Raw genomic sequence first — 15,493 nt, forward strand, 5'->3', positions numbered from 1 at the left:
CAATTCATTTTGGAATACTTCTCACTAACCTACAAATCCAGTTTCACACTAAAAGTATGAAAATACATTTATCAAGTGAAGGGAAAGGCATGCAATGTCACTTTATAGAGGCCTTACCCAATTTTTCTGCATCAAGTTCAGCATGAAGGGAAGAAAAAAAATAAAAAGTCAATTTAGGTAGCAGTGCTTATGCTAGGTAATGTTTTAGTACTGCAGCAACCAAACCTTCAGATAACATGAACATAATAATTTAAATATATGTACTCTACATTGCTATTAGCGTTTTGCTTTTCTTTTGGTGTTCTTTGTGATTTTACTGTTTTTGTTAGTGCCTTGGGTAATTGAAAAGTGTTATACAAATGCAATGTATTAATATTATTATTACTTAATTAATAAGCAGAAACAAGGGAATAAGCAATTTGCATTTAAATCCCAAGATTCTCACCTCTTCTGGGTATGGCCATTAGACTGCTGGTCTGCAGGGAGTTCAATGATCAGCACGCAGGACTGTGCATGCTCAAATCCTTCTTTGCTGCTGGGAGTCTTGGGAGAACACTGAGTATCCAACATAAAAACCTGACAACACAAAAGTGAAAAAAACTGCCTTTAATGTGGAGCAGGGTCCTGGAAATTTTGAGCCATGGTAGAAGTTTCTACAATGGAGGGTAGCGATATCCTAATTATGAGGTTGCGTGTTCTGTGTTAGTTAAAGAGCACCTGTTGAGCCATGGCACGGATCCTCCAGTACTCTGCCTCTGCTGAAGCTGAATGTGTGGGCGCTGCTACTTTCACCTCACAGGCGTCTCCTGTGAAGGTGTCAGAGCCACTCCGAAAACATGCAAGCAGATTCTGCAGCAATGGAACAGAAATATAGCAAAAGCTTAGGATGCAGGCATTCCTTGGCTAAAACATAGCCACATGCCAAACCCCATAAAATATGCCTTCAGAGTTCAGACCATGGAGTAATACTTCCAGTGGTTCCATATGTCTTGGCGTAATCAGTGTCTCAGCACTATTAATCTTTAATGTGCCTCTTATAGCTCATAAAAAGGTATGAGTCATCATATAAGGGGACATATTATAACCCTTTTCCACAAGTTAACACAGTTCTCTGGGATCTTAATGAAACATCAGTTAAATGTTTTGCTCAAAATACCACAAGGACAAAACAACACAGCACATATATAAACAGTACACTTAATTCTCCATGTTGGTTGTGTCCATTTTGCTCTGTTTAACCTCTATTTTTCACCCTTGCAATTTGTGTCCAATCCTTTATGAGTAAGACCATTATTAATATTGATATTATTGATGATATTAATAAAACATATTAGCTTGTACATTCATTAATATTTCAGCATGGCCCACCTTGACAGGTTCAAGGGTGGCTGAGAAGGCATCTTGCAGGGCACAGCAGGCAAGTCTCCACATCTCTTCAGTAAAGACAGGCCCTGCTGTCACCAACACATACCTGAAAACAGCCACATGAAGCATATCATTTCCAGAATGGTATCTTTATAAAAGAAGGCAAGAACTTATTAACTTTTAATGCAAATTAATGTAAAAATATTTTATTCCAACTGATGCTGGAGTATTTCTATTTGTGATGTGTTCAGATGATGTAGAAAAGGGAAAGCTGGAAAAATCTGAGATGCAGAGATTGTGATCTGTGTTACCCATGTATCCTTTTGTGCCAGTGTCTAACTAATCAATAAAATCTACGCTGCCTTGTGACATGAGGTCAGTAGGTTTCAAAATGGATTTCATCTACGTATCCCATTTTAAAACTAAAGTTCTATATTGGATAATGTGGGACATTTAAACCTTTCATTTTTCCCCTCTCTCACACTCACCTGATACAAGAACACCCTACTCTGGAGATGGTCTCAGCAGGCTCAGCCACACATGACACAAGCAACTTGAATAGGTCCTTTAGCATCAGGTTAATGAGACTTTCGTATCCCATATCTGTATGAGGACAAACACTCAAAACACACCCTTGATCTACTAAAAATGACAGAACTTGAATATATGATATCAAGAACGTAAATGTGGGCCTACCTGAATGTATGAAACTTTGGACATGCTCCACCACTAATTCACAGGACAGTCCAATGGCGTGCTTAAAGTTTGCGGCAGCAACATCCCAGTATGAGTAGTCTCCGTGGCTACGCTGCAGCCATAGTGACATGACTGGAAGGAGGAGCTGGATGACTGAGAAAATGGCAAAACCTGGGCCTTTGGAGAAATACAGTACATACACATGAAGGCTTTGTAAGCCGTGCGAGTACTAAGGTAGTACACTGTCTTCTGTGGAATAAATGCTAATTACCTGGAATCTTTGTGACCTCTCGGAGTAACTCAAACAGCAGTTCCAAAGTGGGTGGTTGGTGCTGGCGGGGGCAGTTAGACACAGCTGCAGTCAGCTGCTCTAACAGGAGGATCCACACCTGGATCAAACCTGCCGGCAGACATTCAGTTGATTTTACTTTTCGGTTGTTGTTTTTTGGTTAGTGTCAATAATATTAACTACAAAAGATATTTTGTGATTGCTTTGATGAATAATACAATGCACAATTCTTTCTAACATGTGTAATCAGTGCATCTGCAAATGCTATTTAGAATTTTTTAAAACGTTTTTTAGGTTCTTGTCATTCATACTTAGAGGCAGTCATGGCCCCTTTATGGCAATGTTAACCATTACACAGCATTGTTTAATTCTGAAACATAAATTCTACAAGTAAACAAGGGCCATAAAGTATCTTACTGTTTACAGTGAAGCCTTAACTCTGTGTGCTTTTCAATACAGCAGCTAGTTATATTGCTGACTATTCTGACCAGGCCTAGTGGAGTTATATCTTGTACCTCATATACATTTCAAATTTGATTGACACACCAAACATTTAATTTAAATGAATTAAAATACATGCTATTTGTAAGTTACTTTAATTTAAATGAAACATCTACCTCTAAACCTGCTTGTGGTTCTTAAGATATAAGTTTGAGTAGTCACCTGTGTCATCATCAAACTCGGCTAGAACACTGTCCATGCCATCTTCACTGCTCACAGACCGCTCCTGAGCTCTCATGGGCAGACTGGCCAGTCGCGCACCGAGAAATACAGGCTTGGAAGGCATCTTGTAAATTTTGGCTAAAAGCTGAGATCCATAAACATCATTGTTAAACAAACTGCAGGATTAATCATTAAATAATCATAGAAACAAAAATTAGTATTATTTTTTTATAAAGAGATTAATAACATCCTAAAATAAGGTTAGTTAATGGTAATTATTATTTCTTATCATTACTTAGTGGTCCATTGTGTCATTGCCTAACAATATAGTAAGGCTTATTACTGTCTTAAGTATTGTGAATGAATGTATCCTTATTGTAAATTGTTGGTATTTAATCTATACATTTAACAGCATTTAAGTGCCACCACGTAGTTGTAATACACATCCATATTCCACTTCCAAGTGCTGACTACAGTTTTATCCATTAATGTGCTTCCTTTTTCTCTAATAGTATAAACATCACACAGTTTAGACTACTAGATTTGTGCACTGAATTCCTCTTAGGAAAGTACTTCTAAGTTGCTTTCATCTATAATTAACCTTACATTTTTGATTATGGGCAGGTATTACACCTAAACACTGCTTACCTGTGAGCACTTCCTCAGGTAATCCAGGGCAGGAAGGCACAAGTCTGTAGAGCTGTATCCATTCATGTGGACACAATCCCCAATCTCCTTATAATCCACTTCTCCTGCAAACAAGTCAGTCACAGAACTACATAAATCCAGTCAGAATGATGTGAATTAACAAAAGTCAAACTTCCCCATTGTCTTGTGATTGGGAGTGTTTTTTTTCTCTCCGGTGTCTTTATTACAGAAGTGGCTTACCTAAACCCTTGACAAACTTCATAAGGCACATGATGTAATCGGTTGCTGCATTGGCAAACACCTGAATGTTGTCTGTATTAATGAAAGCTTCAAAGACGTCAAACACAGGTGCTTGGGACTTCCCTAAAATCAAAGAGGTTGAATGAGTCACAAGTCATATACTGTTATAATTTTATTCTATTGCATTTTTATTATTATTATATTTCATAATAATTCATTTATATCTTTATTGATTTAACCACTGGACTGTCGTACTTTTTCATTTTTGTAAGCATTATAAATGAAATTCATGATTATTATTACCACAGAATCGGTGTGATGAAAAATTTGATTAGAAACTGTGTACTGAAATTTTAAAACCATCACTGACACATTTCACATCAGCATGTTCAGAATGCCAGTGTGAAGCCTACTGAACACAATATGTGTAATTAGAGCATGGTCAACACACTTTTGACACACATACAAAAACTAAATTTTAAATCTTGAAAATCAAATCAAATTTCACACCCCAAGGACACTAGTGTATTATCTTTATAATAAGAAGTCATAAATTAAGTAACTTCTAATTTTTGCTGTAACTAAAAATGAAACTGACTCAAATCATATCCAGTACCAGTTCAGTTTTTAATTTTGTGTAATTGCATGCCTGTATCCAGCTGTAATTGACACTGCACTGTTAAAATTGCAGTTAAGTATGCTGTACTTACCCATAGAGTATTCTCCAATCAAATAGTCCTTCATGTCACTCTTGCTCCCATGAACAGTGCGCAGTGCACTGAAGAGAGGCCTCCAGCCAGACTGAATCTGAGGAGAGCACAGCTCCACCAACTCCCCAATGGAGGTGATAACCTAGCAGCCGAAATGAAAACAGGAGTATGGTATAGGTGAATGGAAAAAATCACGCTTTGTTAAAATAAATAAAAGTACCGATGTCATGAAGAAAGCTTATTAAAAATCTTTACAGAAATGGCAGCATTCTGACTGGATATGAGAGGGGAAAAAAGGATGAATCCAACTGAATTTTGACCGAATTAAACTGAACACGGTTGTTACCTCTGGCCATATCTCCATTTTTGTCAATTTTTAGTTTAATATATATGAACACAGAAGCTTTCCTTTGCACCGTGTTAAAATTTCATAACGCACTGACGAATAGGAATGCTCCAAATTACCTGGAATTAAAACTTTCTCCTGTAAAGTAACTATTTTGGAGACGCTCTTCATTGGATAGCAAGAATATATAGAAAAACTCATTGAGCCCTTTTAAATTTACTATTTTTGTGATGTCACCAAAACCAACTAAATTATTAAATAACATATCTGTTTATTTAGCTTACAACATTATAGCTCCTCTTCATACTATTACAGTGCCTTATAGAGTTCAGAATTATTTTCTATTTAGTTCAGAAAATTGTATCTAAAGTCCCCCTTTGATCAATTAACCCCCTAGAAACTCATCTCTGTTCATCAAAATGACATATTTTAAGTCTCAAAAGGTGTAACCATTAGATATAACTATTCACTAAAGTATTCAATTAAATCCTTGGAGGAAAGCTCCCCTTGGATATGCTACCCAAAACATTTAAGTAAAGGCATGATTTTCCTAACAATAATGACATGATGAATATGTTTACAAATACTATGCCTGAAAAGACAAGCTACATGACAACAGTCAAGTTTAACAGGACACACAAAGTGCTGTTAATTGAAAATGCTGTGGTGAGCAGGTTCACCTGGTCCTGAACATCTTCATCACACAGCTCAAGCTGCATGATGTGCTCAAATGGCCGGAACAGCGCCTCATTGAAATGGAAATGTGGCAGCTCTGCCCAGCTGCTCAGCACCTCCATCAGCACGTCATGGATGAACGATACAGCCTTCTGAGATACATGCCGTTCTTTATGACAGGCAGCCTGTTAAAAAGCAGTAAGAGACATTTCATAAGCCTTTTGTCAGGCAAATTATGCACTGATGAAAGTTATGAAGCACCATAAAAGACAGTGTTTAAATATTTTGTTCATGAACAGTACCAGTCAAATGTTTGGACACACCCACTCAGGGAGGGTTTCCTTTGTTTTGGGACATTTTCCACATATTGTGAATGTACAATCTCATTCAATGATTTTTTTTTGTTTGTTTTATTATTCAATACATTGTAAACGAACATGGAAGACATTAAAACTATGAAGGAACACATGGAATTATGTAGTAAACAAACCAGAATATGTTTTATACTTTTGATTCTTCAAAGTAGCCATCATTTGCTTAGATGACAGCTTTGCACACTCTCAGCGTTCTCTCAATCAGCTTCATGAGGTCGTCACCTGGAATGTTTTTCAGTGAACAGCTTTGGCCTCATCAAGAGTTAAATTGTAGACCTGCTCGCCTTCTTAATGTGTCTGAGATCATAACTTGGGTTGTGCAGAGGTAGGGCTGGTACACAGTTCTATAGAGTAAACAGCCCTATTCCACCAATGACTGATGAGAAGATATGTTCAAACTTTTGACTTGTACTGTACATCTTAATATGAATGGTTGTGAAATTGTGACAATGTCTCCCTCAAACATTGGTCAATAATGTCATTTTTTTTCATAAACATTCATAACAATGTCCTCTACTAGTCCAGGGTGTGTCATGTGGTATGTATATAAACATTATAGAATGTGCAGCTGTAATATTATAATAGCACTTTACAGATAAAAACATTTTTTAAATAATCTGCAGGAAACTGGCAAGAGCCATCGAAAATATGACTAAGAAAACTGTACAGCATTAAGAATGTGGGTGGCTGAAAAAAAAAGCACCAAGCTTTGCAAACATAGAATGTTACAATATAAAAATAGAATTATTAACTGTGAGCACAGTCAGAGATGTAGCTTTCCAGAAGCTGGTGAACAGTGCTGGTAACCAGTATGAAATGCCAGGCCTCATACAAACCCATCTGGATATATTTTGTAAAAAAGCTCAGATACACATACCAGCTCAGCTGTATGTGCCATGTTAGCTGTCCAAATTATGTATGTATCAACTAAACACAGCAGGTTTTGAATCGATTCATATTTTTTATTTTTTTAATGCAGTGTTGAACCAATTCCCCATATTTTCTCATGCATTTGCCTTATTTGAAAAATCATTTTCGGGGACATACTGAGTTAGTGACACTGTAAGGCTTCACACTCTTGGAATACCCAACTTCTCCTGCAATGACTGAAAGGGTCATGCCTAATATTTTTCCTACAACCCTTTTATTACTATTGGTAAAACATTCAATTGGGATGAGAAGTACATTTTTATTTTCTCCAAATTTGATATGTACTATATCACTGATTATATGCTGTATTATAAAGCAACATGACATTACCACTCTCATACCTCCACCAAATGAGGAGCTACTACACTCCAGGCTCTCATCATATGCAGCAGGGGTCTAGTCTTGTTTCTCACTATGCGAAGCATGGCCTCACCGAGCCTGAAGAGGTGCAGAGCACTACGCTTCTCCTGGGTGGATTTTGCTTCACCTTTAATAAAAAAAATAAAAATAAATAAAAAAAAGTCACATCAGACATAAAGAAAACACTTTTTTATTTTGCATCCTCTTGTATTTGTAAGACTGGGAGTCACACAGCCCTCTTTCTTATCAACATAAATACAGTAGGCAAAAAACCTACCTGGCATAGCTAAGGAGTAGTCTCCCGTCTCTGTGACCGAATCAAAAAGTTGTGACTGGGAGGCCTTTCTCAACTGGTGTAGGAAACCCACAAGACCCACCAGGTTAAGTTTGCTCACTGCATCTTCAAATAGCCTTAAAGAAGAATGCAACAGTCACAAATTATCCAGTAAAATAATGGGGAAATTGCTGCAGTATGACTGATTAGTGGAAACTGAAATAAAAAAATCAAGTATGAACATTCAATGGCATGTAAATTAGGCTTAGTAAAGTTAGATAAGCATGGTACATTTAGCTTCAAAAACTGAGGTCTATTGACAAAACAGCTGAAATAATAGAAATAGGATAAGCCTATTAGTTCCAAAATAAAATGTTTTTTTTCTGTGCATGAATCAGTACAAATGAAAGGATTTAAGCAGTGATGTATAATTCAATATAACAGGAAATATCAATTGTATGCTAATGTTGAGATCTTCTATTAAGAATTAATTTGCAGTAAAATTCAAGTTAATGTTATACCAAAGAGGCTGTTTAAAAATATTCCTCAATATTCATCAATCAGTGATGCCCCTAGTGGCCTTTATATTTATTACAACAATGCACTATGTCATGGTCAACAACTAAAGAAGGCAACTCAAAATTAGTTGACTGACAGTATGTGTATATAAAGCCTTTAATATCTCTACTTTAGACCTGTAAGAAAGATCAAAAGAGGACTCCTGTAGTACATATAATGAATTAGCCATACCGGTCAGCCTGTGTTGACAGTGTGCAGACTGCCTTGGCAGCACTGGTTCCAGTGAGCAGACTGCCTCCACGCAGGTCAAATCCTTTGGCCTGGCTGTTTTCACGTAGCAGCTCCTGGATAGACACAGGCTGGATAACTGGGTTTCCCATACTCAGCTCCAGCTCTGAAACAGGCTCAGCACTAAGCTCTAGTCCTGGATCCACCAAAGCTACAGCCTGTTGTGTCTGAGTGATGGCCAGAGGAGGCTGAGAACTCCCATCACTGAAGTGCGTGTGCTCCAGAGAGCTCACATATTCAATCACTCTGAAAGCAGTGATAAAGATTATGTCACTGTTGATAGAATATTGAATTTATGTCAGCAGTGTATGGAAAATGACTGCAATGGCTGTAAATTTATTGCATTCGTTCATTTTAACAAACCATGGGTTAACTCATATGCTGAAGGATACATTTGTATCAATAAAAATTATCAATACTATATTATAGAACAAAAATAACCAAATATTTTTTTAAAAAGATACTTAATTCTGGGAAATCATTACTTTATTTTATTACCCACTCCAAAAGCTTGTAGAAGCCATTTTTAATTTGTGAATTAGTGATTTTGAGATGCCCCCAATGCAGACACACATGTATTTCTGCTTGAATCACCGCACAAATAAAATAGGTGCTCTGGAGTGGATTTACACAAGTTTAAAGAAGACAAAATCAGGTACACAACATATAAATCCTTCCAAGAATTTAGTTTCAATTGTCATTACACCACTGATGGGGGTCTGAAATGATTACAAAACTCAGCCATGATGTCTGCTTTCTTACATCTGCCATGTCTGCAAGAGCTGAAGAACACCTTGCACAATGTCAAGTATCGGCAAAAAAATTATAAACTTCTCAGGAGGGATGGAGCATCATTCAATACCCTTAGGAGATCAGAACCATTGAAAGCAGATAAGGTATTCAGATAAAGGCATGTGAACTTGTACCTGAAGACGTGTGGCCAGCAGTCGTGATTGTGGCTGCCCATCTCCAAACCTACATTAAGGATGGCATCCATGCAGAGCACATGAGCTGTGTGCAGCCTCACTCCCTGACATCGACCCATCTGCTCCAGCTTTTGTTCCATTCGCTGCTTAACTAATGGTCAGTATACACACACAAACACACGTATCAGACAGTGTGTTAAACAATGTTAAATATGAGACTATATTTTTGCTGTAAAAATCCACAGTAGTTTGAACTCATTTTACAATAACAGTTTTAACTTTGCTTTAATAAAGAGTATTATTAATAAGTCTTTTTACCATGGCTTTAAAATGTATATTTGTGGGGGCGTATATGAACTCCTTCAAAAAGCCATCCCTAGATCACTTTTTAATTGCGTATGGGGAGGGTTAAAGAGCTACAGATATAAGTAATGTTTCCATTTTTGTTTCCATTATGGCATCGCCAAATTAAATAATTTAAAACAGTTTGCTTATTGCAACTTTGTTTACCTCCCAGACCGTACAGTGCATGTATGGTAACTACATGTTTTGGAAAAATAATTGAAATTAGATTTTTCATGATTTGGAACCTTAAATGCTTTACTGCATTTAAGCATCCATTGCCCACCCCGCCCCCCCCCACACTAAAAGGGGGGAGAAGAAGAAATAAAATCAATTATCAATTATGTACATTTTTGTGGCTTTATTTTTATGTCTGTTCATACACTTTTGCTGATACCACACAAAAATTCATGAACACTCATTATAATTCTCCATACAAATAAAAAACAGCAATATATCTGTAAATCTGCCTTGCACACGGTGATTCCGGGTGGACTCCGGACCCTGAACTGGATTAGCCGTTCCAGAAAATGAATGACAGATACTGTAAATCTGACCTTTTTGGCAGATTAAACATTAGTGTTCTTAATTGGCCAAAAAATCATCGCCTGACCTAATTAAGGCACACCAATTATGGTTTTCATCCTCTGAATGATGAACGCATAAAATTCCTTAAAACTTGCAGGAACAAGAGAGCTTTCATGGGAATTCTATTTTTTTCAGCAAAAATAATTTATTTTATTAATTTAATTATTATTATTTGTATATATATAAAAAAGAAAACCCTGCAGCAGTCACCATTTTATTAAGTGGACATTACTGTATGTATTCAAACAGTGTAGACACATTGTGTGTGTGTATGTGTGTGTGTGTGTGTGTGTGTGTGTGTACCTTGAGTAATCGCATCTCCAGCCTCAGCCAGATCTCTCTCTTCCTTCTCCTCCTGAACACAGGAAGCTGCTGCCATCTGGGCTACAGCTGATGCACAGTTGGCAGCCACACCTAAATGCATGCACATACACACTTAATTGGAGTTCAGTGAATTAAATAGTAGATGTTTTTTGAATGTACTGATCTGTGTTAAGGTGTTACACAAGGGAAATTCCTTTCTTCACATTCCCTCACAATACGGCCATTAAGCACTGCTTTTATGGGAATGATGCAGATATTATTTGTATTTAGAGGGCACATATTCTATATTTTTATTGTATGACCATTACTCATTCAAAATGCCTTAAAGAGATCTAGAAATCTGAAAGAAAACTTTCAGAAAGAGAAGGCCAGGACGAAGTTGTTGTAGGATTCTGCAATATCACAAATGCAATCAATTTAATAATATGAGTCTTAAATTCTATACATGGAGTTTGTGGACTAATTAGTATTAGCTTGAAAATTCAAAAATATTTACAAACTAATTCTATTATTATTTTTTTTTTTTTATCAGAAACAGGCCTGTTTCACTGTAATTAACGCTAATATGAAATGTGGACCAAAAATAAATGTATCTGAAGTTTAATAGTTACAGCATTTGGTTCAGTTCATTTCATTTCAGAAAAAGTATGCACCATGTATCAAGAATATCCTGAATGAACAATTAATTTTGTATTTGGATAAAATATTTTTTTAAAACCACATTTTGAAAAATGCTGACTGGCACTGCCTAGGGTACCCATTCACAACCATAAATGCTCCTGAGACACAGGTAAATCTGCCACCTTCGATCACAAAATGCAGGTTGTTACCCAAAGCACAGCTAAGTGCTGCTGCCTTGCGCAGCCCATCCAGACTGAGGCAGATGGTGTCTCTTTCTCTCTGATTCTGCACCTTCACCCCTTCTGCACCCAAGATGAAAGCAAGCCCTCGTGAACTGCCAGCCATACGGCCAGTCAGGGGTGTGGACAGTGTATCAATCAGGTTCTTCCAGCAACCGGTCAGAACATAGCGGGCAAACACCACACCTGTGGAGAAGTAGAACAGGGTGTGTTTTTTGTGTGTACATAATGACTTATAACTTAATACATTAAAACGTTATCATGATTAATATGAAATCATGCTGACTAATCCTTTCTATCTTTGATAGCTATATTAGTTTAATCTGAACTCTTACAAGGATCAGAAATTGAAAAATGAATGAATGAACTTGTGTGTGAATGCTGCAGCAACCCAGAGAAGAATGATACATTTACAACAAGCATGAAAATGAGTAGCCCAGCACAGTATAATCTATTAGATGTACTGCATATGCTCTCCAGCCATGGAAAAATCTTTCTTTGTCCAGCGGTTAAGCTTTACCATGGTTGTCAACTGTTGTCATGGTAACAGGGAGGCTTAACTGCTTCTGTTCTGAAAGCTGATGAAAGAAGGATGCTTCCCCTACCCACCACTGAGTGTGTACACACATTCACTCAGGGAAAAGCTTTACCTGCTACCACAGTGTCACTCCCGTTCTTATCACTCGTGAAGGGCGACTGCATAGAGGCTCGTCTAATCAGCTGACCTCCAATTGCACTGCTGCCAAGACCATCAATATCTAGAGAGACAGAAAAATGCACAGGTTGGCTAAGCAAGATTTTAGTTAGTTAGTAAGTTAGTTTCTCAAAATAGTGTTTGTGTGTGTGTGCGCACGCGTTTAAATGACATCTATATACGAGAGTTTAATCCAAAGTTTTCCAGCATCGTTAGCTACCTGTTTGTAGAAAGAAATACTGCAAAACATGTGATAATATAATAAAAAAAAATGTATAAATAAAAATCAGTGCAAATTTAAAATGATCTTTTTTCTATATTAAATTTTCCATTTTATCAGCTTCACTTACTATTATAGGTGCACGTTGCAGTTTTACTATTATAGACTGTAGTCCATCTGTTTTGTATACTGTGTTAGCCCACTTTCAAACAACATGATTAGACACAGCAGTGCTGCTAGACTTTTTAAACATTGGGTCCACTCACTATCCACTCTGTTAGACACACCTGCCTTGATGGTCCATCTTGTAAATGCAAAGTCAGAGACAGTAGCTCATCTGTTGCTGCACAGTTTGTGCTAAGCATCCTCTTGTCCATCAGTGGTCAAAGAACGAGACCCACTACATGCTGTTGGATGGATAGTTTTGTTTAGTGGACTATTCTCAGTCTTTAAGTGAAACTGAGGTGTTAAAATAACTTTTGCAGCACTGCTGTTTTTGTATCTCCCAACAGCAATATAAAGACAGTCATCTAACAGAGCCCTTGTTTGTGCCAATTTAAAAATTTGACAGTATATAAAAATATTACATTTAATTTTAATATTGATCTAAATTTGAGCTAGTGTCATCCATTAAAGTTGAATCTTAAATGTTGCCTTTTTTTGCAAAATTTAAAACAACAATATCAAACCTCTTAATGAAATGGTGAACAAGTAACGCAGTAGAGTTGAGCTCAATGCTGTATAAATTGACAGTGTCCCGGCGGGTGACAAAAACAATCTAAAAGGATATAATCATGCTCACGTCCAATGGAACATCTTCATTTTATTGATGAAATTATCATATATCCTGTAAATTCTTCAAAACAGTTTTCTGTGGGTTGACCGTTTGATCATTCTCTTAGTAATTAATGAGTTAACAAGATAAACTCAAACTATAACAGTCTATATGCTAACTATTTTGATATATTTGATAATGAAACACTAGCGCTTTTTTTGCCATATGTCTTATGTAGTAAATTAGCAAAGCTTGCATAGACACCTATGCATTAATATGGATGTTATGTAGCTTGTATTTACAAACTTGCATTTAGATCAGCCATCGAAAAAAAAGTGTCAGTTACCAGTGAGCATGGTGATGAGGGGTAGAGAGTGGTCCTCAAGAGAGCCCCAGTAGCCTGCTTCCACCAAGAGGTTCCTCTCTAACACTTGGTGATACAGCTCCTCTATCCAGGCCTGAGAGAGTACCACCAACACCCCACTGCTCTGGATCTGACGCACAAAGTCTTTCTGTAGAAACAGACCAAAGCAAAATCTAAGGAAAAATCCTCAAAACCATTCATACAGATGAAATGTTGAATTCTGCTTCTGTTCAGTTTCTACAAGAACATACTCAACAAGGAGTAAAAAACTATATTGTTATTATAACATGATATAAAGCATACATTAATTCATTGATTGTCTGTAACCACTTATTCAGTTCAGGATCGCGGTGGGTACAGAGCCTACCTGGAATCACTGGGCACAAGGCAGGAACACACCCTGGAGGGGGCGCCAGTCCTTTGCAGGGTGACACACACTCACACATTCACTCACACTCTCACACCTATGGACACTTCGAAGTCGCCAATCCTCTAACCAACGTGTGTTTTTGGACCGTGGGAGGAAACCGGAACACCCAGAGAAAACAACATGTAGTCACCAGGAGAAAACACCAAACTCCACACAGACAGTCACCAAGAGCAGGGCTCACACCCACAACCCCAGGACCCTGGAGCTGTGTGACTGCGACACTACCTGCTGCGACATCATGCTGCCAACCACATGCATTGTACTGAGAAAAATTAAACACTCCTTATGAGCGAGTTCATCTAACAATGTATAAGCATTGCTGACATGGGGGCTGAACTGCACAGACAAAATGTATAATACAGTAAAGCAATGCCCAATTCCTAGTTTTAGACCTGGAGCAAAGAAAAAAAATTCTTCTCAGTTTTATCCCCTTTTAAAGCCTGATTTGATCATTGCTGACTAAACTATACAGTCAAAGGAGGATTACAGCTGAAACGGGCTGTTGTTTATAGTGCAGTATGAGGGAGGACACAATGCATAATAAACAAATGAGTGGTCTAATGTTCGAATGTAGTTGTGACATGTCTGTTTACAGCTGTCAAATTTGGAGGTCTCATGTGCCAATTTACTGATATCATGTTAAATCTGTAAGTACACTATACTATACATCAAGCAAAGTTTGCAAAATACATAAATTGTTTTAGACAGCATCAAGCATTCTCAAAATGTAGTGTACCACTATATACAATATATGGCCAAAAGTTTGTATACAATTGTTCATTTGACAATTATTTTGAAATTAGGGGGATTTCATTTGAATGCATGATATGGCACAAGTCAGTGGAGCTTTATGCTTTCCCGACATTTAAGATACACAGGGTGCCATTCTAAAATGAATGGAGAGTTTGCTCTCATGGTTGTTTTTCTTCTGTTGATATGTAATTTAAATATTCATTGCTTAGAACAGATGGAAAATTAACAGGCCTGCACTGCAATTCTACAGAGTGTAAAATACTTTTTAAAAAGGTCTCTGCGCCTGTGTCTAATTGAAAACCATGAATAGAATTGGATGCTCTGGAGCTGCATAAGGTCACTAAGCTCAGTATCAAAGCATGCTCTACAAGACCATAAAAGCCTCCTAGTAGGAAGTTGTTCATCACTCTTGAGTGATGAACCTCCATCCAGAACATTTCTGATGATTTATTGTAGTGTTTGTTTTCCTGAACTAATCACCTCACATTAGCACCTGACCTCACTAATGCTCTTGTGGCTGAAAGCAATGAAATGCTCACGGAAAGTAGTCCAACATCCTGTCTAAAGTCTTCCCTGAACAGTAGAAGTGGTTATGGAAGGACAAACATTATTAATACCATTCATTTCAAAAGAAAGATGAACAGGTAATTGTTGCATGTGTAAATATCCCTATCATAAGCACAAATGTAAAACTCATGAGCACAGAGAGAGGAATCGTGAACACACTAATAACAGTTTTGCTCTGGTTTTGAAAAGGGTGAGTTTTTGACAGTTTAGGGGCATGATCAATGCCGTATTTCTCATTGAATTCTATTCACTGATATGTCCTGTGACTGCCCA

The 15,493-nt window shown here is 37.3% G+C and overlaps 1 protein-coding gene across 3 annotated transcripts in view; it reads right to left on the bottom strand.

Annotated features, from left to right (window-relative positions):
* arfgef3 (ARFGEF family member 3) overlaps positions 1-15,493 on the bottom strand; it is a 35,749-nt gene that overhangs the window by 7,689 nt on the left and 12,567 nt on the right. For 2 of the 3 annotated variants that reach the window (XM_066678342.1, XM_066678341.1), the window contains exons 14-33: positions 13,453-13,618; positions 12,068-12,175; positions 11,388-11,603; positions 10,537-10,647; positions 9,304-9,454; positions 8,321-8,623; positions 7,574-7,707; positions 7,278-7,423; positions 5,638-5,817; positions 4,612-4,753; positions 3,902-4,024; positions 3,662-3,765; positions 3,014-3,158; positions 2,333-2,461; positions 2,062-2,238; positions 1,854-1,968; positions 1,369-1,471; positions 718-849; positions 446-576; positions 118-126 (exon numbers count right to left, since the gene is read on the bottom strand). In XM_066678342.1, the coding sequence (XP_066534439.1) occupies positions 118-126; positions 446-576; positions 718-849; positions 1,369-1,471; positions 1,854-1,968; positions 2,062-2,238; positions 2,333-2,461; positions 3,014-3,158; positions 3,662-3,765; positions 3,902-4,024; positions 4,612-4,753; positions 5,638-5,817; positions 7,278-7,423; positions 7,574-7,707; positions 8,321-8,623; positions 9,304-9,454; positions 10,537-10,647; positions 11,388-11,603; positions 12,068-12,175; positions 13,453-13,618 (2,825 nt within the window). The remainder of the gene's footprint in view (positions 1-117; positions 127-445; positions 577-717; positions 850-1,368; positions 1,472-1,853; positions 1,969-2,061; positions 2,239-2,332; positions 2,462-3,013; positions 3,159-3,661; positions 3,766-3,901; positions 4,025-4,611; positions 4,754-5,637; positions 5,818-7,277; positions 7,424-7,573; positions 7,708-8,320; positions 8,624-9,303; positions 9,455-10,536; positions 10,648-11,387; positions 11,604-12,067; positions 12,176-13,452; positions 13,619-15,493) is intronic. The other variant, XM_066678343.1, reaches the window with a different exon arrangement.

The sequence above is a fragment of the Hoplias malabaricus genome, chromosome 8 (assembly GCF_029633855.1).
Source record: "Hoplias malabaricus isolate fHopMal1 chromosome 8, fHopMal1.hap1, whole genome shotgun sequence".
Classification (NCBI taxonomy): Eukaryota; Metazoa; Chordata; class Actinopteri; order Characiformes; family Erythrinidae; genus Hoplias; species Hoplias malabaricus.